The sequence below is a fragment of the Abramis brama genome (genome assembly GCF_963993115.1).
Source record: "Abramis brama genome assembly, chromosome: 3".
NCBI classification, from domain to species: Eukaryota; Metazoa; Chordata; class Actinopteri; order Cypriniformes; family Leuciscidae; genus Abramis; species Abramis brama.
In genome coordinates, this window is record NC_139965.1 from 62,042,831 (window position 1) to 62,069,066 (window position 26,236).

The following is a 26,236-nucleotide window of genomic DNA, read 5'->3' on the forward strand; positions in this document are numbered from 1 at the left end:
ACGAAACGAGCCCTTTCGCGTCTTCTTGCGCTCGAATATTTAAATTGTCAAGGCTTAACCTGTCCTGAGCGTCGTTCACGTTTGTTCACGTTCATGCATTGTCAGAGTTCATAAAAATAAAAACGTTTCATATACTCATTCATTGCACTCGCATATGGCGCTTGACGAGTGTTCACTTTAGGTCACGCCGGTTTACAGACGTTTCAAACTGAATACATTCATGAGGACAGAACACTTTTTATTACAGAAATTTAATTTAATCAGTTCTTCAACATTGACTTTATACACACAGACACGCAAGACTCAAGAGCCGTAATAGCGCAGGACTTTATCATCCGTGGGTTTGAGGATCTTCTTGTCCGCCATGTTGACGACCCACCCCGGAGACAAGCCGAAGAAGATCTGCCGCGGGTCCTTCCTCTGCGCCAGCATCTCGAGGCGCTCGTCCGCGCTGACGTCCGGGAGCCTGTAGCCGTACTTCTGCGCCAGACTCGCGCGCGCGCACCGCACCTGAGCCGGGTCCGCCAGGTAGCCGCGGTTATTAGCGTCGGTGTAATACGGCAGAAGCTCTTCACCGGGGAGCAGGCGCTTGGGGATGGGTTCGCCAGACATGAGGAAGGGCACGGGTTTGATGAGGACTTCTGCAACACACACACATTCACAAACACACACAGAAATCTTATCAGTACCACAGATTTGATCTATTACCACGATGATCCCATGAGCCAGTGGATTGTAAAGCTGGGCGATAAACATATCATATCAAAATGTCGATAACAATGATAAGATCTGGACTTTTGTACTCAACATGGATTCATCTAAAGCCAATCACACAGCAAATAAATAACACTTAAAAACAGCTTTTCACTGTTTCATCTGAGAAAAACTACCATTATATTCACCCTGAAACTCAGATCTTCACGACAAACCGGCAAGATAAAAGTTCGGTTTAACTTGAAGAGATTATGACAGAAATATATCACTACCGTATTATAAAATATACTTCTCAAAGTAATAATAATAATAATATTATTAAGTAATATCATACGTCATGCATTGGTAAATTAATTATATTTTCACTTGATTACATTTTAAAAGCTTAACTAAATTGTTTAAGTTTATGTAAAAAGTGTTCCAGAGATCGACTTGCGCTACCAGTCAAACGGGTTAGTGTATGTTTCATTGCGGTCTCGATATGATGTTGTTTATCGCCCTCTTGGACTGTAATGGATCTGTGTTGCTCTAAATCAGGGTTAGCGTGGGGTTAGCGTTAGCGTATACTGACGGAGGCTGCGCGGGTCATAGTAGCTAGTCGTGATCACACCGCCGTTCCTCTCGATCGCAGCGATGGCTTTCTCTGACGCCACCTGCACCTCCAGGTTCACCTTCGCACAGAATATATCAGCACCCTGAAACGCACACACACACACACACACACGCTTCAATGAAAACCACCTGGATGAATAAACAGTGTTTTACAGAAGTCCACAGAAGTCCACAGATCTTAAACCCGAGATCTTCCACCGTGCTCCTGTCCGGCGAGCTTGGTTCCAGACGGCTTCAGCACAGTGAGATTGTTTTAATGATCAGAAGAGTGTGATTAGCTGGTTCAGGTGTGTTTGATCAGGTGACATGAGCTGCGTCCCAATCCAGAGGCTACAAAAGCATTCTTCATTTTAAAGCTGTTCAAAAGCGATTTAAAGCGGTTTAAAAGCGGTTTAAAAGCGATTTAAAGCTGTTCAAAAGTGGTTCAAAAGCAATTTAAAGCGGTTTAAAAGCGGTTTAAAAGCGATTTAAAGCGGTTTAAAGCTGTTCAAAAGTGGTTCAAAAGCAATTTAAAATGGTTCAAAAGCAGTTTAAAGCAGTTTAAAAGCGATTTAAAGCTGTTCAAAAGCGGTTCAAAAGTGATTTAAAGTGGTTTAAAGCTGTTCAAAAGCGGTTCAAAAGCGATTTAAAGCGGTTTAAAGCTGTTCAAAAGTGGTTCAAAAGCGATTTAAAGCGGTTTAAAGCTGTTCAAAAGTGGTTCAAAAGCAATTTAAAATGGTTCAAAAGCGATTTAAAGCGGTTCAAAAGCAATTTAAAATGGTTCAAAAGCAGGTTAAAGCAGTTTAAAAGCGGTTCAAAAGCGATTTAAAGCAGTTTAAAAGCGGTTCAAAAGCGATTTAAAAAGGTTTAAAGCTGTTCAAAAGCTGTTCAAAAGCTGTTCAAAAGCGATTTAAAGCTGTTCAAAAGTGGTTGAAAAGCAATTTAAAATGGTTCAAAAGCAGTTTAAAGCAGTTTAAAAGCGATTTAAAGCTGTTCAAAAGCGGTTCAAAAGCGATTTAAAGCGGTTTAAAGCTGTTCAAAAGTGGTTGAAAAGCAATTTAAAATGGTTCAAAAGCAGTTTAAAGCAGTTTAAAAGCGATTTAAAGCTGTTCAAAAGCGGTTCAAAAGCGATTTAAAGCGGTTTAAAGCTGTTCAAAAGTGGTTCAAAAGCGATTTAAAAAGGTTTAAAGCTGTTCAAAAGTGGTTCAAAAGCTGTTCAAAAGTGGTTCAAAAGCAATTTAAAGCGGTTCAAAAGCAGTTTAAAGCAGTTTAAAAGCAGTTCAAAAGTGGTTCAAAAGCGATTTAAAGCGGTTCAAAAGCAGCTCAAAAGTGGTTCAAAAGCGATTTAAAGCGGTTCAAAAGCAGTTTAAAAGCGGTTCGAAGCGATTTAAAGCGGTTTAAAGCTGTTCAAAAGAGGTTCAAAAGCTGTTCAAAAGTGGTTCAAAAGCGATTTAAAACGGTTCAAAAGCAGTTTAAAGCAGTTTAAAAGCGGTTCAAAAGCAGTTTAAAAGCGGTTCAAAAGCAGTTTAAAGCAGTTTAAAAGTGGTTCAAAAGCAGTTTAAAAGCGGTTCAAAAGCGTTTTAAAACGGTTCAAAAGCAGTTTAAAGCAGTTTAAAAGCAGTTTAAAGCAGTTTAAAAGTGGTTCAAAAGCAGTTTAAAAGCAGTTCAAAAGCGATTTAAAACGGTTCAAAAGCGATTTAAAGCGGTTCAAAAGCAGTTTAAAAGTGGTTCAAAAGCGATTTAAAACGGTTCAAAAGCAGTTTAAAGCAGTTTAAAAGTGGTTCAAAAGCAGTTTAAAAGCAGTTCAAAACCGATTTAAAACGGTTCAAAAGCAGTTTAAAAGTGGTTCAAAAGCGATTTAAAGCGGTTCAAAAGCAGTTTAATGCAGTTTAAAAGCGGTTCAAAAGCGATTTAAAGCGGTTCAAAAGCAGTTTAAAAGTGGTTCAAAAGCGATTTAAAACGGTTCAAAAGCAGTTTAAAGCAGTTTAAAAGTGGTTCAAAAGCAGTTTAAAGCAGTTTAAAAGTGGTTCAAAAGCAGTTTAAAAGCAGTTCAAAAGCGATTTAAAGCGGTTCAAAAGCAGTTTAAAGCAGTTTAAAAGTGGTTCAAAAGCAGTTTAAAAGTGGTTCAAAAGCAGTTTAAAAGCAGTTCAAAAGCGATTTAAAACGGTTCAAAAGCGATTTAAAAGCAGTTTAAAAGTGGTTCAAAAGCGATTTAAAGCGGTTCAAAAGCAGTTTAAAGCTGTTCAAAAGCGGTTCAAAAGCAGTTTAAAGTGGTTTAAAGCAGTTCAAGAGTCGACTACTTACTAAGCTGCAATTTTATAGATAGTTTATACTCTTTATACAGTGCATTAGTGACGCCCACTTTCTCAGCGACGTTCTGTACGTTTTTTTCCCATTCATTTCTCCCATAGGGATTTTTTAAAAGTCTTGGTCAAAGCATTATAAGCCATGAACTGAACCAATCAGCTACAAAGAGAATCACAACATTACAAACTTTGATTTGAAGCAAAAATGTCTTTTTTTGCTGAACTTAACAGCTACAATCCCATGAAGCATTGCGAACAGTGTAATCCATGGAGAAATATAAAACTACTCATTGATTATATTTATATAAAAACAATACATTAAGTTTATTGGAAAATAGGCATATATATATTTAAGTATTTTGAGTGTAAAGCAATAGTCTTGATTACTCATTCGCAGGGAGTGGGCGGAGCTAAAGAGCTCTTGGCGTGTTTAGCCTGTTTCGACTCTCTGATTGGTGGAGTTTTCTGTACAGCATCATGGGTAATGTAGTTTTTCACCATTAATTGTGCTATTAAACATGATTATTTTAAAACTAAGTTGAAGTAATACAAATACCATCGATTAACAACCTCATAGCTCAGACTTTAACAGTTTATAATTGATCAATTTCCGCATCTAGAAAATGAATTAGCGTCCTGCGAAGGAAGCAGCCTCTGAATCGGGACGCAGGTTAAGATCCTCTGGCTGAAAAGATTGACTTCCCATGAATTAAGAAATGCTTAAACAATAAATGAATGTGCAAATGTAACAGGCTTCAACAAACACACACTCAATCACTCACTCAAACACACTCTCTCGCTCCAACACACTCTCTCTCACACACACACACACACACACACACACACACCTCGTCAGTGAGCTGAACGCCGTGGTCTCTCTTCAGAGGCTGGATGGTGACTCCGCGGCCGTTGACCAGTTGGGTCAGATCGATGGGCAGTGTTGGGTCGAGGCGACCCAGATCGATGAGGTACTGGAGCCTCCGCAGGGACAGAGGGGGATACTGCGGCCGGCGGCTGGAACACACACACACACACACACACACACACACACACACACACACACACACACACACACACACATCAGATCAGCCTACGGAAGAGTGTGTGTGTGCAGCGGTTCACAGCATCACTGTTATTAGTGGTGGAACGTATCACAAAATTCATGGTTCGGATCATTTTTCGGATCAGCAAAAAATGAATGAATGAATAAATAAATAAATAAATCTATCTATATATATATATATATATTGGGGGGGGGGGGGGGGGGGGTATATTTTAATTTATTACGTAAATCTCACTTGAAGTTCTTCGATAAAATATCAAAAACTACTAGCCTAACTGATAAAGTTGAACATTTGTGAACAGTCAGTGATAAAATAAGAACAAATACACGAATTACAAGCAGAGATGAACACTTAATAAAGTTACAAAGTCTAATAGTAATAGTCAGGTATTAATAATTAAGTCTAAATGTAAAATACTTGTTCAATGAAGATATTAAATATAGTTTAATCTTTGTTAAGCTGTATTTTGTTGTTTTATTAACATTAATGACAGACGACAGTGGAATATTAGACTACTGTCACTTTAAGACCGAATAAACCGACACACATCCGGTTTCGACAGAACCGAGAGAACACTCGCCGAGGCGGTGTTTAGACATCATTGTGTGTTTATGTGTCTGTTAAAGGGCACGGATCAAGCTCTCTCTCTCTCTCTCTCTGTGTGTGTGTGTGTGTGTGTGTGCGCACAGATAATGTGCGAGACCCAATTTTCGCCTCTTCTTCCGCGTTTAAAATTGTTTGAATGTGTAAATTGGCGAGACAAAACACGTACAAATGATAAACTTTCACTCTATAATGGTTAAATTTAGCAGTTAATCCACGAATCACAACCGTTAACCGCTAGCCGTTATACCTGTGATCGGCGTTGTATCCGTATTTGGGGATGATGAGGTAGAACGGGGTCTGTCCGCCCTCAAAGCCCAGTCGCGGGCGGTTCCCTCGCTGCCGCTCCCCCTTATGCCCCCGACCGCTGCGGTTCCCTCCGTGCAGCCCTCGACCTCTGCGCTTCTCCTGTGCCGGAACAACACCCTCAGATCAACACCGTCTCAAGACCGAGCTCAGAAAACGAGGAATAAAGCGAAGGGAACGCGATGTTCTCAAGTAGAGCTGCACGATTTTAATAGATTTAACATTTAGAAGGTTTTAAGTCGCCCTGTAGTCTATAACTGTATCCCTGAAAACTCACCTTTAATCACCAAAATTACATATTTAAATGTTTTTTCCTTAACATCTTGAATGTAACTCGACACCCTTGCCTCATTTAGTATGCGCGGTTCTATGAATATGCAAATGAGCCCCGCCTCCACTCACTCACTCAGCTCAGAGATCCACTGGTTGACGATCACACGTTGATCTGATTGGTTACAAGGTAGTTTGTGACGTCAGAAACACCAGCGATTTCAAAGCGTGTTTTTGAGACTGTCTTTGGTTCACTGCAGTTTTAAGGAGGAAATACTCAGCAATGGAGTCGACTTATGAATTTACACATGGTTTGTCTTAAAGCACATTAAAAACACCACATAGACACATAAACTACATTAAACGCTGGATTTTCACCACAGTGGGACTTAATAGACAGAGATCGTCAAAAGATTAATAAATCAAGATAATTTAATGGACATACAAAATATGAAGTCTTGTTTACTGTGAAACTGATCAAAATAAAGTGACTTTGTGGTTAAAATGAGAAGAACGGGCTCAGAATACACTTCACAGGGAAGTTTCCATATCTCAGATATTTGTTTTTGCTCGTTTTGTTCTGCATTTTAGCATCTCAAGTAACTGTATCTTGATTAAAAGAGGTTTGTATATTTATATTGGACAAAAATACTGATATTAAAGAGATATTAATTTTTATTTCACAACTTTCTTACTAAATAAGTATAATTAATCCTTCATAAATGTCCTACCTACAACGACTACTTTAATTATAAAACTTATAATGTAATTTTAGAATATTATAAGAACGTGTCGCTACAGTTTTGAGCATCTGATCATGCTAGCACGCTAATCAGCTCCATGATAACGCCTCGCGGAAGAGTAAACTCACATCTTTCGTCGCACCGGGATTCGGTCGCAGGTTTGCGAGTGTAATGCGAGGCAGATTCTTCACGATGTCGATGGTTTTCCCCGCTGTTGTCTTGCTCACAGACATCATAGAGCAGGAGAAATGCTAGTCAAGGGCAGGTGACATGGGGAGGCTCACGTGGTGCGATAAACCGGAAGCACATGCGGGAAAGAACAATAATAAAAGTCACATGACATATTTGGATTCACTGAAACATCGGTTAAAATGAAGTTACAAATCAGTAGTGAACAGAACTGTGAAAAATAATTATTAACCGTTAATTGTGACGCATCCTCAGTAAATCATTATGTCATAATTATGGTTGAGGTGCATTAATAATGTTAAAAAACAGAACTTACAATACAAATTTTAATGTTTCAATATTGCTGCAATCCTTCACGGACTCAATTCTAAATAACTATAACAACCGAATCATCACATGAATAGTATAAAATTTCGATTTCCAATACCAATAAAACGGACAGCATTTACACTAGGGTTGCAGGTTCTGACCTTAAACCTGTAGTAGTGGGAGAAACGAAGCGTTTTGAAGCTTTGAATCAATTGATTCGCCAAATGATTCACTGTTCCGCTGATACGCTGGCGACCCCTGCTGGTCAGAACAGTGTAAATACAGCGAAAACTCATGCAGAAAAACACCTTTTACAAACCAACTGCAATGTTTCATTGAAGCTATCATCTATTAAATGCAATTAACATATATATATATATGAAGTATCTCTATTTATTTTATTATATTATAGGGCTTGTTTCGTTTGTTGTATGGTGAGTTTGGCTAATCAAAACAGACTTTTAACTATAACTCTTCCTTTTTGTTATATTATTTGTCATTAAATGTGTCATTAAATGTCTACAAATGTATAAAACTGATCAGAGATCAGGTAAAATCATATACAGAGACTGGTTCATGGGTTCACGGAGATCATCGCCCCCCCCCCAGACGAAGACTCTGGAATCACGTGACTTTGCTCCGACTCCGAGTCACCGGTTCAGAACAAATGATTCACACAGGATTCGAAGCTTTGAAGCGTGTTTCGAAAGCGCCCGTCAGTGAGTGAGTGCGAGGCAGAATCATAAGTCGCTGTGAGTGTGAGCTGATGACATTGAAGCTTTCTGTTCATGAATATAAAGCTGAAGGACTCTTACGCGCGCTAATAACATGTCAGCGATCGTTCCCGCCGCTGGTAAAGCAACGGCTGCTGTAAGTGACGTCATCGGCGCTATATTGCCCTCAGATTTTGGGGTTTAAATGTTATATACTTTTAGCTTGTTGTGTGTTTCCCCCTCCAGGTGATATTCCTCCACGGCCTGGGAGACACAGGGTAAACCGTATCACGATTATGTGTCATGATTGAATGAAGTCTGATGAAGTGTTTGACCAGGTTGTGCTCTCCTCAGACACGGCTGGGCTCAAGCTCTGGCGGCCATCAGGGCTCCTCATGTCAAGTACATCTGCCCTCATGCGTATGTAATAAACATACATACATTTATATTTATTTAGCACATTGTCATATGGGTCATCCCTGTTATGCTGTACCACGTGACCTGATATTTGTAATCTGTGTTATTTTTATTATGCCTTTGCTGAAAAATGCTTGGCCCCGTGAAATCATAATTATTACATTCAACTAACAAGTTGCAGTATTAAGGAAAAACTGTTAATAATGATGAAGGCATATTAAGAAAGAATATTAACCCTCTGGTGCTCTTCGCGTGGCGGTCAAAAATGACAGAATTTTTGTTTGTTTTTTTCAATGAAAGGATATTTTAGTTTGATGTTTTTTTATTGAATATTTTGTATTTTTAGGGAATTTTATGGTACTACATTATATTTACGCTTTATTTATAATCCATTTATTCACGTTTTGCGCATAGACCTGAAAATTAATTTTCCAACTTAAACTGTCATAAATCTGAAGTTTGATCTCTTTTCAAAGACGACACCTGGCAGATTATTGCTGAAGTTAAAAAAGTTTACTTAAAAAAAGTTACAGAATTTTGTTTATTGTTATGATTTTTTTTACATTTTCATATGAAATCTATATTTTCAAAAACACGTTTTACTCTAAAACTGCAAGAAAATCAAAGCCATGAATCTAAACAAGTTGTGTTCCAAATTTGAGGTTGATATCTCAGTAAATGATCTTTCAGTGAGATTGTGTTCGGCTGCAGTACCAAACGCTTCCACTAGAGGAAACTCGTCTCATTCATTTCCAATGCGCTCATGTTTGACCGCGAGGAGCACGAGTGACTGTTGTTTACAGACCATTTAACCTGTTCGAATCATGTCCATGACTTTTTTGTGTTCACACAGCAAGTGCCAAAACCTTGCTTATTAATAGACATTAACAAGATTACTTAAAGGGGACCTGTAATGCCCCTCATTACAAGATGTTATAAAAGTCTCATGTGTCCCCAGAATGTTTCAGATCATTTATTACACCGTTTTTTGAGTAGAAGGAAAAACATGCTGATTTCTTGCATGTATCTTTAAATGCAAATGAGCTGCTGCTCCCCGCCCCCTTTCCAGAAGAGGGCGGAGCCTGTATGAATCAAACAACAAAAGAAACACAGAAAACCACTCGCTGCTCTTGACTGAATAACTTTAGTAGTTTTAATAAGAATTAATTTCTTACTTGAATGCTGCTGTGAAACGCTCTGGCGAGGAGATAAACATGGCGGACTCACTCAGGGCGGGTCTATGCTAATAGGGCGGAGTCCGACAGAAGTTGTGGGCGGGGCCTTAGCATTTATGACGTCACAAAAGCTACAATCTTCAAACAACTTTTTCTGAGACCCTGCTTATGATTTATGGGGATTAAGAAAAGAGGAGCGTGTGGATTTTCACCATCATCGCGTGGTTGTGTTCACACACTGCTGACACATTTATGTTCAAACTACTTCATTTCGCATAATAATTCAATTCTTGCTTGAAGATGTTAAAGTGGGGTTTATTTTTTAGTGTATTTACATTTATGAATGTAAACAATATATCTAAACTTGCTTCGGACATATTTTAGTCATTAATATAAAACCCCACAAAAGAATATGTGTATAAGATTAAAGCAAAATCACATAATACATTTAGGATAATTAAATCATTTTTATTATGATTTAAATAAGATTGAGTTAAGGGACACATGAGTTTTGGACAAAGCTTCACGAAGTGAGCAGGATCTGTCAGTGACGGGAACATCTGTAAATAATTTGTAAGATTTGTCTTTAACTTTATTCGTTACGAAAAAAGCAAGTGCAGCCAATTAATCGTGACCAGAGAAACGAAGTGTTTTTTAATCAATTGATTGGCTAAATGATCAGTTTCGCTGGCGACCCCTGCTGGTCTAACAGTGTACATGCAGCGGCAGCTCAGACAAGACATGCAGAGAAACAGCTTTTACAAACCAGCAATGTTTCATTGAAGCTGTCATCTATTAGATGTAATTAACAAATCACCTGATTACAGTAAATATGGCTTTGGCAGTTCGATACGCACTGATCACTGTGTTTCGAGTCCATCCATTAATCTCACCAGAAACATTATTCCAGATGTGGTGAAGGAGTTGCAGAATAGAGGGATCGTGCCCTTCATCACTCTCTACCCTGCACATTATAGAGGCACTGCAGCGACTCGTGCACTTACTGTGTCTCTCTCTCTCTCTCTCTCTCTCTCTCTCTCTCTCTCTCTCTCTCTCTCTCGCTCTCTCTCTCTCGCTCTCTCTCTCTCTCTTTCTCTCTCTCTCTCTCTCTCTCTCTCTCTCTCTTTCTCTCTCTCTTTCTCTCTTTCTTTCTTTCTCTCTTTCTTTCTCATGTTGTTGTTTTCCTGTTACTGACCATGAAAGTCCAGTCATGCCGGTGTCCCTCAACATGAACATGGCGATGCCTTCCTGGTGAGACACACACAACTCTACAACTACACACACTCCTCCTCTACAACTACACACACTCCTCCTCTACAACTACACAACTCTACAGCTACACACACTCCTCTACAACTACACACACTCCTCCTCTACAACTACACAACTCTACAACTACACAACTACACACACTCCTCTACAACTACACAACTACACACACTCCTCCTCTACAACTACACAACTCTACAACTACACAACTACACACACTCCTCTACAACTACACAACTACACACACAACTCTACAACTACACACAACTCTACAGCTACACACACACAACTCTACAACCACACAAAACTCTACAACTACACACACTCCTCTACAACTACACACACTCCTCTACACACTCCTCTACAACTACACACACAACTCTACAACTACACACACTCCTCTACAACTACACACACTCCTCTACACACTCCTCTACAACTACACACACAACTCTACAACTACACACACTCCTCTACAACTCCACACACTCCTCTACACACTCCTCTACAACTACACACACAACTCTACAACTACACACACTCCTCTACAACTACACACACTCCTCTACAACTACACACACAACTCTACAACTACACACACTTCTCTACAACTACACACACTCCTCTACAACTACACACACTCCTCTACACACCTCTACAACTACACACACAACTCTACAACTACACACACTCCTCCTCTACACACACAACTCTACAACTACACACACTCCTCTACAACTACACACACTCCTCTACAACTACACACACAACTCTACAACTACACACACTCCTCTACAACAACACACACTTCTCTACAACTACACACACTCCTCTACAACTACACACACTCCTCTACAACTACACACACAACTCTTCACTTACTACACACTTCCCTGATGTGCTTCTTAGGTTTGACATAATTAGCCTCCGTCCTGATGCCGAGGAAGATGAATCTGGAATCAGAAGAGCCGCTGAGAGCAGTTGAGTATAATATAAACTAGCGAAGGAACAACTGAATGCTGAATCTGCCAGTGTGAACGACTGAGTTTGTCCGCAGTCAAAGAACTGATCGATGAAGAAGTGAAGAACGGGATTCCGTCTCACAGGATTGTGTTGGGAGGCTTTTCTCAGGTTAGGACAATCTCCTAAAAATCCCATAGACAAAAATCCCAAAGACTTACATTGACGAAAAATTCAAACTCCAACTGACAAAAATGTTAGCAAGATGCTTAAACATGCTAGTGATGTTTTAATTTATGTTAAAATATGCTATCAAGATGTTAAATCATGCTAGAAACATGATGGCAATGTGTTAAATCATGCTAGCAACATATTAAATTGTGATAGCAGTGTGCCGATTCATGCTAGAAACATGTTAACGTGCTAAATCGTTAGCAAAGTGCTATAACACGTTAGCTAATGCTAAAACATACAAGCAATATGTTAAATCATGTTAGAAACATGCTAGCAACATGTTAGCACCATACTAAATTATACTAGAAACATGCTAATAATATATTAAATCATATTAGCAATGACTTAATTTCTGCTATAAACATGTTAATGTGCCAATTTATGTTTAGAAACATGCTAGCAATGTGCTAAAGAATACTAGCAACACGTTAAAACTTGATAGCAATGAGCTGATTTGTGTTAGCAAAATGCTAAATCATGGTAACAGTGTGTTAATTCTAAAAAACATGCTAGCAACAATCTAAAACATGTTAGCAACATGCTAAAACACCACAGCAACACCATATTTTATTTTTGATGGACTTTATTGCCTTCAAAACGGTTAAACTTCAATCTTTTAAAGCTTCTTCACACTGTGTGTGTGTGTGTGTGTAGGGTGGAGCGCTCTCTCTCTACAGCGCGCTGACGGCGCGGCAGAAGCTAGCGGGTGTCGTAGCTCTTAGCTGCTGGCTGCCCCTCAGGAACTCACTCTCACAGGTCGGGGAATAATATCAGCAAGGAGTCGTTCACTCCAGAATTAAAATGTCCTGATAATTTACTCTCCTCCTCGTCATCCAAGATGTTCATGACTTTCTTTCTTCAGTCGAAAAGAAATGAAGGTTTTTGAGGAAAACATTCCAGGCCATTTTATAACAAATAAACATTTACATACTTTTAACCACAGATGCTGGTCTTGCACTAGCTGTGATGCGACACACATTACGTGATCAGGTTGAAAGGTCAAGCGTGACGTAGGGGGAAGAACAGACCCAGTGTTTACAAAGAGAACATGCAAAGACTGAGTCAAACGTTTACAAATAAAAAAATAAATAAAAGATAAAACAATGATGTCGGACGATTTTGAAGTTGGAGGAGAAGATTAGATGGAGTTTTTCACCCTATCCTACATTCCTGAACCGCAACACGCTTGACCTTTCACCCTTATTATGTAATGTGTGTCGCATCACAGCTAGTGCAAGACCAGCATTTGTGGTTAATAAGTATTTTTGCTATAAAATGTCGGCTGGTTTGTCTAGATAAGACTCTTATTCCTCGGCTGGATCATGTCGAGACTTTGAAGCTGCGCTGAAACTCACATCTGGACCTTCGACCCGTTGGACCCCATTGAAGACACTATATGGAGAAACATCCTGGAGTGTTTTCCTCAAAAACCTTCATTTCTTTTCCACTGAAGAAAGAAAGACATGAACATCTTGGATGACGAGGGGGAGAGTGAATCATCAGGAGATTTAAATTCTGAAGTGAACTTCTCCTTTAATGTTGCTGTTATGTGTGTGTTTCTCCTCTCTCACACACTCAGTCAGTGATCATCAGTAATAAGGAGATCTCGGTGCTGCAGTGTCACGGTGAAGCAGATCCTCTCGTTCCTCCTATCTTAGGCAGTCTCACTGTGGAGAAACTCAAGATGATGCTCAACCCCTCCAATATCACCTTTAAAACCTATCCTGGGATGCCTCACAGCGCCTGTCCCGAGGTTCGAGGAAACCAGGATCTCTTTATACTGGAGTTAGAGCGGCACGATTCATCAGAGATCATGATCTCGATTCAAACACACACATGATCTTATTCCTGAATGACACACACACACACAACGTTCTGATCCGGAGAGAGCAGTTGTCATGTACAGATATGCTTCACAAACAGTCTTTTCAACCACACGGTATCATTATTTTTCTCTTACAAATATTCATATTATGACAGAAGAACTGGGATAAAAGTTAATAGTTCGGATATAAACACTGATGTTTACAGTAGTGATCAAAATAGAGCAAATCACCTTTTGAAAGTACTGTAACTGGACGCTTCAAATAACGATTGCATTGATTACTCTGTTACACCAGTAGGTGGCGACAAGAGACCGTTAAAGTATGTGTTATAATTCTTTTAAAAGATTCATTCAAAAAACACTGATTCATCCAGTAATGAAACAATGGCGTATTTATGAGTGAGTCATTGAATCATTCACTCAACCCGATTTGTTATTAATATTTCAAATATTTTGAATAGACATTTTGTCAGAACCTCTTGGATATTACGTTATTTTGTTAAGTTTGTTTAAAACTTAAAATAATCATGATTCTCAGTTCATCCAGAATCGTGCAGCTCTACCTGAAATACATCATCTCTGTTCCTAATCTATCGAGTCGCCTCACTAGCAACGGCATCAGAAGCTCATCAAGGCCGTTCTGGGATTCTTCATAACGAGGAACAGCCTTCATTTGCTCCCTGTGTGCTCGTTAAGGTTCGGAACAGAGCAGTTTGAATGCATTATTGGACCCTTTTCACATTTCCGAGGTTCGCAGAAGCCGTCATGCTTCGGGAACTTCTATAGCGATGAACGGGAGATTATTTTTCTATTCCCATTTTTTGTATTCTATGGAAGCTTGTTTCAGCCACAAAATAAAACATTTTAAAAGATAATTGCGACTTTTTATCTCACAATTGCGAGTTTACATCTCGCAATTCTGACTTTATTTCTCGCAATTGCAACTTTATATCACGCAATTCTGACTTTATAACACATAATTGCGAGTTTATATCTCACAATTCTGACATCTTTTCTCAAAATTGTGAGATATAAAGTCCAATTCGAAGGAAAAAAAATGACTTTTTTGTTGTTGTTTTTTTTTTTACCTCAGAATAGTTTTTATCTCACAATTCTGACTTTATAACACGCAATTGCGACTTTATATCATGCAATTCTGACTTTATATCTCAGAATTGTGACATTATATCTCTCAATCCATGATATACGGAGAGATTGAATTCAGCCGTCAGAAGAGAGAATGATGTGAAATGTGCCGTCACTCCCTCAACTATTATTAGAAACATTTTTGCTTTTTAGGTCATATAACAGTAAGTATAGTGTTATAAGTGTCTATAAAACTTTTTTTAATAGATTTTCAGTTGATAAGTGTTGAACAGTTTGTGAAAAGGGTCCATTTTAACATGAAACGTTTTCAACTGATTCTCTTCTCCGTTTCTCACAACAGGAAATGATGGACATCAAACAGTTCATTGAGCGGCAGCTTCCCCCAATCAGTCCATGAATCATCATTCTCCAATCAGACGTGCGACTCGATCTGACATGAACCGAACACTTCCAAACTCCACATGAACTGAAAAGAGTGTTTATAATGGAAATAATGTACTTTCAAAAAAATTATGATTAAGTGCAAACTGAATGTAATGTTTTGTAAATGTTATTTACAATTAAATGAAAATCTATTATAGTTTGATTTATTTGAGGCTCTATTTAAGGGTGTTTGATCAGGGTTGGAGAAAATCTGCAGGAAAGTGGATCTCGAGGGCCGGATTTGCCAAGCCCTGAATAATTATCTTTATATAGTTAAAATGCACTAATATGTATAGACAAGCATTTATGATAAACTAAAATATACTATTTTACTATGTGATTGCATACAGGAAGTCATGACATCACTTCCTGATCACTACGGTGAACTTAAACACACCATATGAATGGGAACATCCTTCAGTTTGACTTTTACTCTAGAATTTGAAGGGGTGCCAATCATTATTTTTGTTTTGGAGAAAACCATATTTATTCCACATTTATATTTTGAGTACATTAACTTCAATTAAAAGTTAGATTTTTGTGAATATTTTGAATGAAAGGTTAGAGGAGAAATGGCACAAACCATTTTTTAGTCAGTTTTGCTCATATTTACCAAGCGAGCCCACTGTATATATAATTTTGACTGCCAGCATTGTTTAATTGTGTTTGTAATTATGTTTGTTATGAGCAGATATCTTACATCCTACAACTTCCAGTCCATAGTGTTAAAATTAGGTTACATTTAGATGTAGGATTAATTCTGGATTAGTTTTTAATTCTGTTTTTAAATCAAGGATTGCACATGGGACATTAAAAACAGGGTTTTTTTTGTACTTTATTGTTACTTTTCTCTTTTTGTACAGTTTATACAGTATACATAAGTTTATAAAATGCATTAATTGCATCCAGTCATAAACAGATGAGATGGTGATCTCCACAGATCGATGTCAGTCCTGCTTTGGTGTGAGGAGGTGCAAGATCTCATTATCTCATTTCACATATAAATGGTAAATCCTCTAGACTGAGACTAATAGAAGCACCAGTGTTTCATGACTCCTGTTTAAGCCTATCCTAGTGTGTGAGGCAAGGCACAATCACGGTTCTGCCATTTTAAGTGTATATCCGAGCACAGATAGAATATCTTACATTGAACTATGAGTAATGCAACAACTTTTTAAATAGCGTGAATGACTTACAAGTGTGTCTAAGGCTTCATCTACACCTGGACCCAGTTGTTCAAAAGGAATCTGATAGGATTTTGGCAAAAAAGTATTCTGAAATAAGATTAGATCACAAAATCCAATCTTGGCTTTGATCTGGATCAAATCATCAGTTTGTGTTGATCAGATTGGGATACCTTTGATCCAAAAAATAAGTCATGACTGCATGGCTGGAGCTTTAAAAAAGCATCAACAACGAGCATTTTAAGATGATTTAATCATAAATACAGTCACTAGTAATGATTTAATGGTTTATCACTTTAAACCAATAGGTGGCGCTGTGACCAAACTGATGTGTGTTCAGAGTGAAGTGACAATGACACAAGCAAAGTTTGGTGTCGATATGCCAAAGCGTTGAGAGATAAAGCCTCAGAGCCGGTTTGGCATCATGCCATTAAATATGTCGATGCGGAATTCGACAACCGTTTCGTCTAGCGACGTGAAATCCGTAACATTTTGCCAGCATGGTCTGAAGATGATACGATTCAATTTTGGTGAAATTCGGACCAACAGTCTAAGATTTCGAAAAAGTATTTTTAAAAATAAAATCAAAATGGTGGACAGAAAGTTTGGCAGACTGGGGCAAAATTGGTATTAATGTTCTCAGCGTGACCCAAGGAATCAATTAAGACCAGTTTCATAGCATAATTTAATCAAAAGTTCTTAGCCTTTTTGGAAATTTCATTATAACTTATGATCACAGGGTGGTGCTGTCTCAAAACTTTTTGTGTACCTTCAGGGCATGGTGCCAAAGACACGTATAGAGTTTCGTTACGCTTTCGTAAAATATAGCATTTTAAGATCAAAATGGCTGATGCTCAAACTTCTGCACCGAATCTAAAGAGACAAATTTTGTGATTTTTTTGGCCAAACAAATAAGCAAACCTGTAAGTTTTCATATCTCCTGACCACTAGGTGGCACTGCCCTGAAACTGTCAATTCGAATCAACTTAAATTCATAACTTTTTGTTGGCATGGTCTGAAGTTGATCTGGTTAAATTTTTGTGAAAATCAGAGCAACGGTCTAGGAAGAGTTAGAAAAAGGTTTTTCAGGAAAATTCAAAATGGCGGAAGAATTTCCCAGACTGAAAATGACGTCATAGGCAATAGAGTCGCCTTGAGCCAAAGAATCGTTTCTAGCCCTTATGGTTCAAAAGTGTTTAGTTCAGACTGTCCTCTATCAGTGTGCCAAATTTCATAACTTTCCTGCAAGCGCTTCAATGGGCTGCCATAGACTCCCAGAGCGGAGGAAGAATAAGAATAAAAACGCCAACGATTACACACCTTCAGTGTTTGGCCCCTAATTAGCAGTAGACATTAAGCTTATCGGTAGCATACAGTAGAATAAAAAAACAGATTTTGGTGCCATGAAATAATCCCCAAACAGCTGTAGATATCAAACAAAATGTGTGTTTAATTTAAAGTGGGGTTTTTTGTGTATTTTTTTACAATCATAAGAGATGAACCAGTCAAAAGTTCTTTGTGAGCGAACGCAAAGTTTCGCGGGTGAACGCTACACAAAACTTTTCTGGGAGAACGCAAAAGCATTTAAAACTATTTTTTATCCCCCATCTCAAATTTTTTCCTATCACCATGTCGTAGAGCGTGATTTGGTAATCTGAAAAGGTGTGTTTCTGGATCAGGCGGATCCAATCCAAATTTGCTTTGAAAAACCGGAACAAATATCAAATGGATTCCCTGATCCTGGATAGCAAAACGTGGGATTTTCAAATCCAAAACCTGGTAGTAAATCCATTACTTTTTGCCAGCATGGTCTGAAGATGATACGATTCGATTTTGGTGAAATTTGGACCAACAGTCTAGGAATTTTGTACTAGGAGTATTTTTTTTTTTAAAAGGCACGAATATCAAATGGATTCCCTGATCCTGGATAGCAAAACGTGGGATTTTCAAATCCAGATCATTCTGATCCAGATGAATCTTTTTGAACAACTGGGCCCTGGTATGTAATCTATTCACAAGTTTAAATAGGGCCAAAGATATACGTATGTGACTGGATCACTCAAACCACATCTGAAGTTCAAAACTTCAATGGAAACATTGGGAGTTCATTTTGAGTCCAGGAATTCACTCCCTGGGGTCACGATCCTGGGGAATATCGATGCTCGATTGGACTGAGATCTGGGGAATATCGATGCTCGATTGGATTGAGATCTGGGGAATATCGATGCTCAGTAGTTTCTCAAAGCGTCCCTGAACGACACGTTCAGAGGTCTTGTGGAGTTCATGCTTCGGTTTCTGGGGACCTACATGAATATTAGGCGTGTGTTTTGCAGTACTATGACGTATGTAGCACGAAATCTGAGACCCTTCGGTCAACAAAATGCAATAAAAGTAGATGCATTTGAGAATCGTGTAAATACCTGGGGTCTCATTTATAAAACCGTGCGTACGCCAGAACCTGCGCAAAATCCCCTTTATAATCCCAGTCAGCGGAAGATTGTGAACATGCGTCTCCTCCCCGAAATAACCACATATGAGCTTACAACGCCTTGTTTTACTATACTTATCCTCATCTGCATATCATTTGCATATGCTTATTCATCCACGTGATACCACGTTTAACGGTACAAGACATTGGGAAAATATGAGATACGGATGTGCGTCACATTACATCGCTTAAAAGCATTTATTATCCTATCCTTGCCTTGTTTTTGAATAAATAAATCAAATAGTATAAAACACATTTCAGAGAAAGTTTTTCTCAATCTTTTCCACTGGCCGAATAGTATTTTTAATTTGCTTTATATTTGTAATGGAAACAGATAGGCCTTATTGTGCATTATTGATCATTATTTGCGTGAAAATATTTTCTCAGAGCACGAGTTCTGCTGTTATCAAGCGCTGAGCAAACATTAAAACTCAGCATGCGACAGGAAAAGTGTTCAAAAGCAGCGCATACACTACAAATACTTCTATTTATTAGAATTTAACATTTTTTATAACTTCTCGGTAATGATTTCATCTTATTTAAGTGCTTAACTCCATTAATGAGAATGGCATATTTAATCTAAATGTGTATATTAGATAGTTTAAATCTAGTTGATGTATTTAAACTGTTATTGTGAACATCACTGTATTTATGATCAGGACTCATAATGAATATTAAAGTGGTTTTCCTTCATCAGTCCCTCAGATCTCCATTGGTGTCGCCAAACTGCTCCGTCTCCAGAATGTTCGTACGCATGTCTCAGAGTTTACTTACAGATGTACTTGCACATTCTCCCGTCAAGTTTGTTTTTATAAATCACACCGTATGTGTGGGAAGTGGCGTACGGCTCTTTCTGTTTTGTGCGACGCAACGGTTATAAATGAGACCCCAGATGGGTCTTGTCTGACCTGATCACCTGGGATGAAAGGTACGTGCAAACAGGGATCTAAGAGGTCTACAGGGAAGCGTGTCTGAAGTGTGTATGTGCATAAGTGTGTGTTAGGACTCGCTGGGCGTCTGAAGGCTCTGAAGGAGGTCTGCGTACATGCTGGAGTTCATGAACCGAGGGAAGGAGTCTCTCTGCATGAGCACGTAGATCTGCTGCTGCGCCTCGTCAAACGTGCAGGAGGACGGCTGCTGCATGTTGCTGTGGATCACTTCACGCACACGCGAGTCCAGGCTCACCTGGATACACAAACACAGGTAATCATGAGCCGTGTTTCCACTGCAGGAATTTTCCCCGGGAACTAGGGACTTTAGGTGTGTTTCGACTGCAGGAATCAAGGTCTAAATGAAGTTCCAGGTAAGAACTTCCCCCTCAGAAAGTCCCTGCATGCGAGGTACTACTTTTTCAGGAGCTTTCAGGGGCGGGACTTGGGCTCTGAACATGCTGATTGGTTGAATTAATGCCGCATTTTGATTGGCTGACACCACGCAGTTTGACTCTTTCATTTCAACCGCCATTTTTAAAAATCTTTTTTGCGATGCGTGCAGTAAGAAGGAGCTTTCGCACCGGGTAGATCTAGGGTGGTTCCCCGACAACTAATGGTTCCTTTAGGAACGTTTTCCTGGTTGCATTCGCACCACCAGTAGGAACTCTGAAGTGATGTAAGACACGCTTGTTGTTGTGACCTTTATTTTGACGGCACTGAGAACGCCAGAGCCTGAGCTCAGTGTTTGCATTCTCTGTGTTCATCTGTCTAACAGCCCTGTCTAATACGTTATCAGATAGAACTGTTATACAAACAAAGTAGACAGTATATGAAAAGGTATTAGCGTTTGCCGTGTGTTTGATGTCCAGTGTTGCTAGTCGAACAGAAACACACATAATCATGTTTCTCTTGGTCTCCTCAAAGTTGTGTTGGATTTTCTCCTCAGCGTAAAGGTTGAGAGCTCCATCTATCACTATTTTACATGTTCGTAGAGTTAGTTTCTGGAGTAAATATATAGGCTATAATCTGTGTCTTTTTTTAAAATGGCGTGTGCTGGTGTTTCACGTGCGTTCGGCCAATCAGCGAACACTAACGTCACGGATAGTTCCTATAGAGCTGGTTCAGACCCGACTCTGAAGTAGGAACTAAATTAGTTCCTCCAAAAGGAGATCCTAGAACTAAAATCGTTAGTTCCTGCGGTGCGAACACGCCAATACCCGGGTACTTCCGCCAATAGTTCTAGAAACTATGAAAAGGTTCCTCCGGTGCGAACGCCCCTTGAGTTGTTTGCTATTCGAATCAACAATGGAGTTTAAAAGATATAACCGATGATGAGGTTCAGGCTTTATTACGCTTAAATTCTGAGGATGAAATCCACCGGGGACTGGAAAGTAGTCCTACGTCACTGGACTATTTGCCTAATCTTCACGGTACTTTACACCGCAACAGGTCTGGAGAAAAAGTTCCTGGGACAAATTGTTCGGGGTAATTTCAGTGGAAACGCGTCTATAGATATTCATGTTTAACAACAAAAGTTTAAGCAAAAGCACAGCATAGAGTTATCATGTGGAAATGAGCTTATATATACCTCTTTTGGTGACTTTACAGAGACGTAGTCCTCGTATATTTGTTTCACAGTCTGTTCAACCGTGGTTTTGTTGGTCTCTTTCTTTAGATCCTCACAGATGAGCCAGAATTTCAGGTTTTCTTCACTAAACTCAGACTTGAGAAACTGTTGGAAGTGCGAACGACCTTGAGCACTTTTTATCAAGCGCTCGAATGACTCTCCCCAGGACTGGACCTCCTCCAGAGTGAGCGGAGGCCTAGAGGAGACGGGACATCAGGACATGTGGAACAGATCTTTAACTCTTACCCATCGGTGCTCTTTAAGAAGTTGCCAGCCAGCGCCAGCATTGTTCATCATTTTCACAAAACTTTCATGGCTCCCAGAATATTGTGTTGTATGAATATCTGAACATGCTATATATACAGCAGGGGAAATAAGTATTGAACACGTCAACTCTTCTGATTATTCTTTTCACTCCTCTATCAGAAATCTTGCGAGGAGCACTGGTTGAGGCAAATTTATGGTGGAATGATTGTCTTTCCACTTCCGTATTATGGCCCCAAAAGTGCTCACTGGACCATTCAGAAGCTTAGAATGGCACCTATAACCAATGCCATCATTATGTTTCGCAACAATTAGGTTGCGAAGGTCTTGAGACAGCTCTTTGCTTTTACCCATCATGAGATGTGTCTTGTGTGACACCTTGGCAATGAGACCTTTTTGTAGGCCATCATTTGGGACTGAACCAGCTGCTATTAATTTCCACTGACAGGGGGCTGGATTGCTTTTTAATTACTGTAAGTTTTCAGCAGTTGTCTTGGCTTTCCATGCCTTTTTGCGCCTCCCTTTCTTCATGTGTTCAATACTTTTTCCCTGTGTCATTTCACATTATTACACATAACTTAATTTCTGAACTTATTTTTGTTTGTTTCTTTGTATGTATGGCTTACTTGGGTTGTTACCAACATCTGGTGAAAATTTCATGTCAATAGCACCTTTGGAAATATATTTACTGAGAAAAATGATGACGTGTTCAATACTTATTTCCCCCGCTGTATATATATAAAAAAAGAAAGAACAGATCATCTGCTTTTAAACAATAAAACAAACATTTTATTCTAGCTTCATGCATGAAAAAAGCTGAGAAGACTTCGTCCGGATGGGATTCAGAGCGATGATCAAACACAGATGGAGTCGATCGAGTCCATCAACACCTCAAAGCTTCAGTCGCTAACCCTTCACGGGTTCCACATTTCATTCAGGAACGTTACGCAGTTTTTATTTATACGCTGTTGAAAGTTTGATGATCGTGTTATTTTACTTCTATCGCTTTTTCTGCTTCTTCTTCGCTTGTTTTTGGATCTGGGGATTCTGTACTCTATCAGAAGATGTGTAATAACTCCCCCTCCCGTATAACAGTGAAAACACGGATCGCCGGAAAACACACTATCTCTGCTTTAGAACATAACACACCATCGATACATGTTCATGACTTTATTGAACACACAGTGTAAACATTCACCACACAGAGAGGAAAAAGGCTAATGGATTCTCTAAAGGAGAACAGGTGTCAAATTAATGAGCCGAGATTAGAGGTGTTGCCCTATAAAACACTGGTGAACACTGTAAACTGTTGGACAAGGTTTCTCTAAAGGTCCACAGCTGTACAGATTGTTCATCACTGTTGCTACTTTGCATCCTGGTAACAGTGCCGAACACACTTGAAGAACGTCATGAATCACTTTCTGACGCCATATACGTCTGTAGGTCCTCAATTCCTTTGGGAAGATTCCTGTGCCGGAGTGCATGTTCACACTGTGTCCAATAAAGACAAGGTCTTGTGTGTTATTTGCTATACAGGTGGAGCTGGGGAGGGAGGAGGGTTTCTGAAAGCGCTGCACAGCTAAAGCTAATGCTAAACAGTATTTGAAGGTTGAGCAGCGAGCTCATTCTCTGTAGATCTGCTGTGTTGTCATTCAAGAGACTCCCGTAACTGGGATGAATCACAATTCCAACCATTAGGCAAAATGAGGGTTGAAAATATTTTCATCTTCATGTTCAATATATATTTGTTTGTTCAAAACAAACTTTACTAACATTAAAAATAAACCTCAAGGAACATTAAATAAATAAAAAGGCATGTCATGACCCATTTAAAATTCCCAAGAGGGATGTACTTAAAAGCGACTACTTTTTTAACTTATAACACAACTCACATCTGTTCGATATCAGCCTCCTCTTGTTCTTCTGAGATCGTCGTCATAGTTCTTTCCTCCTTAGCAGAGCGTACTGTCAGACTACACACACACACACACACACACACACATTATAAAAACATGTTTTCTGTGACGCCTGAATGTCTCCGGAGAGGCTCCTAATGAATACGAGATGTACTCCTAAGCTCAGTCTGCATTAGCCTTAATGAAGTTCTCTAGCACACAGTGAAATATCTCAACCACACTAGACTTATTCTTCAGTGCGCTTAAAATCCGCTGCAAAAAAATGTTTCACCTGAATTGTACAGAGAATATTATGTATTATATCAAAGTTTACCTAAAGTTGTAAAAACAATGTTTTACAAAATATTAATCTTCAACGAACATTCACAAAACAATGTCTGCTCTTGCGTCAACACAACACCCGTGTCGTCGTTCTCTCATGAACACACGTTGGAGATTAAAGGGATAGTTCACCTAAAAATTAAAATTAGCCCCTGCTTTACTCTCCCTCAAGCATCCTAGGTGTGTATGACATTCTTCTTTCAGACAAATACAGTCGGAGTTATATAAAAAAAATTCCTGGCACTTCCAAGCTTTATAATGGCAGTGAATGGCCGGTTTCTGTTTTGAAGTCCATAAAAGTGCTAGCCTGGATGCTAGGTCTGGACTTGATCCGTTGTGGAGCAATTATGCTCGAACCAGAGCTGTTTGGACCAATCAAATTGTCAGGGCGGGCTTTATACGATGATGGACAGATGATCAACAGTAACGTAATCATCCACGTCACCAACGAGCGCTTGGGTTGAATTCGTTTACAACAAAGATGGTTGCCGCTGGAGAATTGAGATTTCACGAGTTCACACTTACAAATAAGTCAGATATAATAAATGCATATTTGGCGTGCTGTCCGAGGAGAGGGCGGGATCGGTATTCGGCCCGAACCCAAAGTTCTCCCCCCCGTATTCCTGGCTGTGGAAGAACAAGCCGAGAGTGAGTGGAGGGATGCTGAAAACTGTCAAGGAATGTTAGGTGAGTTGACAGAGTAAATATATATATGCTTCCTCTCATGCTGATAGGGTAGACATGGTAATTGTTTGATGACAAGCTGATTGGATTGATTATTTGAACGTGCTCCTCCTGAACTTTGTTTATGAAACATCATGTGTAGATTCTGCCATCGCATCTGTTATGAAGATATCGACCGCGCATTCATTTTAAAAGAGGAACAGAGAACCGCGATCAAGGCATTTGTCGATCGGAAACATGAATGAAGAACACACGTCACTTACTCTATTGGCTGTAGGTCTATCCCATTGAGTGCAGAGGCATTTTCTTTCCTGGTTCAGTTGAAACACGCTCCTTAATCACAGCCCAATGGAGCAGATCAGACTCACATTCTGACTAGAGTCTGAGTATGACGACGTCAGGCTATAAAAGTGCATCTATTCATGATAAAAGTGCATCTATCCATCATCTATCCTTCATAAAAGTGCATCCGTCCATCATAAAAGTGCATCCGTCCATGATAAAAGTGCATCTATCCATCATAAAGTGCATCTATCCATCATAAAGTGCATCTATCCATGATAAAAGTGCATCTGTCCATCATAAAAGTGCATCTATCCATCATAAAAGTGCATCTGTCCATCATAAAAGTGCATCTATCCATCATAAAAGTGCATCTATCCATGATAAAAGTGCATCTATCCATCATAAAAGTGCATCTATTCATCATAAAGTGCATCTATCCATGATAAAAGTGCATCCATCCATCATAAAGTGCATCTATCCATCATAAAAGTGCATCCGTCCATCATAAAAGTGCATCTATCCATCATAAAAGTGCATCTGTCCATCATAAAAGTGCATCTATTCATCATAAAAGTGCATCTGTCCATCATAAAAGTGCATCTATCCATCATAAAAGTGCATCTATTCATCATAAAAGAGCATCTATTCATCATAAAGTGCTCCACAGGCTCTCGGGGGTTAATAAAGGACTTCTGAAGTGATGTGTTTGTGTAAGAAAAATATCCATATTTAAAACTTCATTGACTAAAATAACTAGCTTCCGGTCAACATTTTTTAATATAACTCTGATTGTATTCGTCTGAAAGAAGAGTGTCATGGATGACTTGAGTAAATCATGGGCTAATGTTCATTTTTGGGTGATCTATCCCTTTAAAGACGAGTGTTTCCTCACCAGGAGCAGCTGCAGCAACAGCACCAGCAGAAGCAGCAGGCGTTCGCCGGAGTGTGTGACGAGTCCAGGGTTCGGGCCGGAGTGTGTGACGAGTCCAGGGTTCGGGACGGAGTGTGTGACGAGTCCAGGGTTCGGGCCGGAGTGTGTGACGAGTCCAGGGTTCGGGACGGAGTGTGTGACGAGTCCAGGGTTCGGGCCGGAGTGTGTGTGGAGCCGTCGGGGTCCTGCGCTCCACTGGTGTGTTCAGCGCTCTTTCCCATCTCCACCAGTTCAGAGCCCATCAGCTGCAGACACAACTTTCAGCTCACCAGATGCTTTCACACAGGAGATGTGCAACACATTTAACACTTGTAACGCTTAATCATGCTTAATTAAATGAATCAGGCCTCAGGTGTAAGAGGCCTGCATGCCACAACACACCGGAG

The 26,236-nt window shown here is 39.5% G+C and overlaps 3 protein-coding genes across 6 annotated transcripts; 1 reads left to right on the forward strand and 2 right to left on the reverse strand.

Moving 5' to 3' along the window:
• Positions 1-221: 221 nt before the first annotated feature.
• On the reverse strand, positions 222-6,906 carry mrpl15 (mitochondrial ribosomal protein L15). The gene is made up of 5 exons (XM_084108779.1): positions 6,726-6,906; positions 5,529-5,686; positions 4,460-4,625; positions 1,286-1,409; positions 222-641 (listed from the first exon to the last, which is right to left on the reverse strand). The coding sequence occupies exons 1-5, from the start codon at positions 6,831-6,833 to the stop codon at positions 304-306; spliced, it is 894 nt and encodes a 297-aa protein (XP_083964905.1). The 5' UTR covers positions 6,834-6,906; the 3' UTR covers positions 222-303.
• An 836-nt stretch (positions 6,907-7,742) lies between these two features.
• On the forward strand, positions 7,743-15,375 carry lypla1 (lysophospholipase 1). Of its 4 annotated transcripts, none has more exons than XR_014605402.1 (9): positions 7,743-7,965; positions 8,055-8,086; positions 8,163-8,228; positions 10,604-10,651; positions 11,579-11,649; positions 11,727-11,800; positions 12,518-12,619; positions 13,443-14,643; positions 14,862-15,375. XR_014605402.1 is itself a non-coding variant. In XM_084108785.1 (9 exons), the coding sequence occupies exons 1-9, from the start codon at positions 7,924-7,926 to the stop codon at positions 15,190-15,192; spliced, it is 666 nt and encodes a 221-aa protein (XP_083964911.1). In that variant the 5' UTR covers positions 7,743-7,923; the 3' UTR covers positions 15,193-15,375. The 4 variants fall into 4 exon arrangements, 2 of the variants coding, with proteins under 2 accessions (XP_083964911.1, XP_083964912.1); XR_014605403.1 differs by having other exon boundaries at positions 13,443-14,384; positions 15,136-15,375; XM_084108785.1 differs by having other exon boundaries at positions 13,443-13,616; positions 15,136-15,375.
• A 666-nt stretch (positions 15,376-16,041) lies between these two features.
• LOC311079947 (regulator of G-protein signaling 20-like) lies at positions 16,042-25,942 on the reverse strand (the record flags this gene model as incomplete). The annotated part of the gene is made up of 4 exons (XM_084109673.1): positions 16,042-20,075; positions 21,411-21,645; positions 23,606-23,686; positions 25,812-25,942. Coding segments are annotated over 4 exons (633 nt in total), but the record flags the coding sequence as incomplete, so codon positions are not given.
• Between the last annotated feature and the right edge of the window lie 294 nt (positions 25,943-26,236).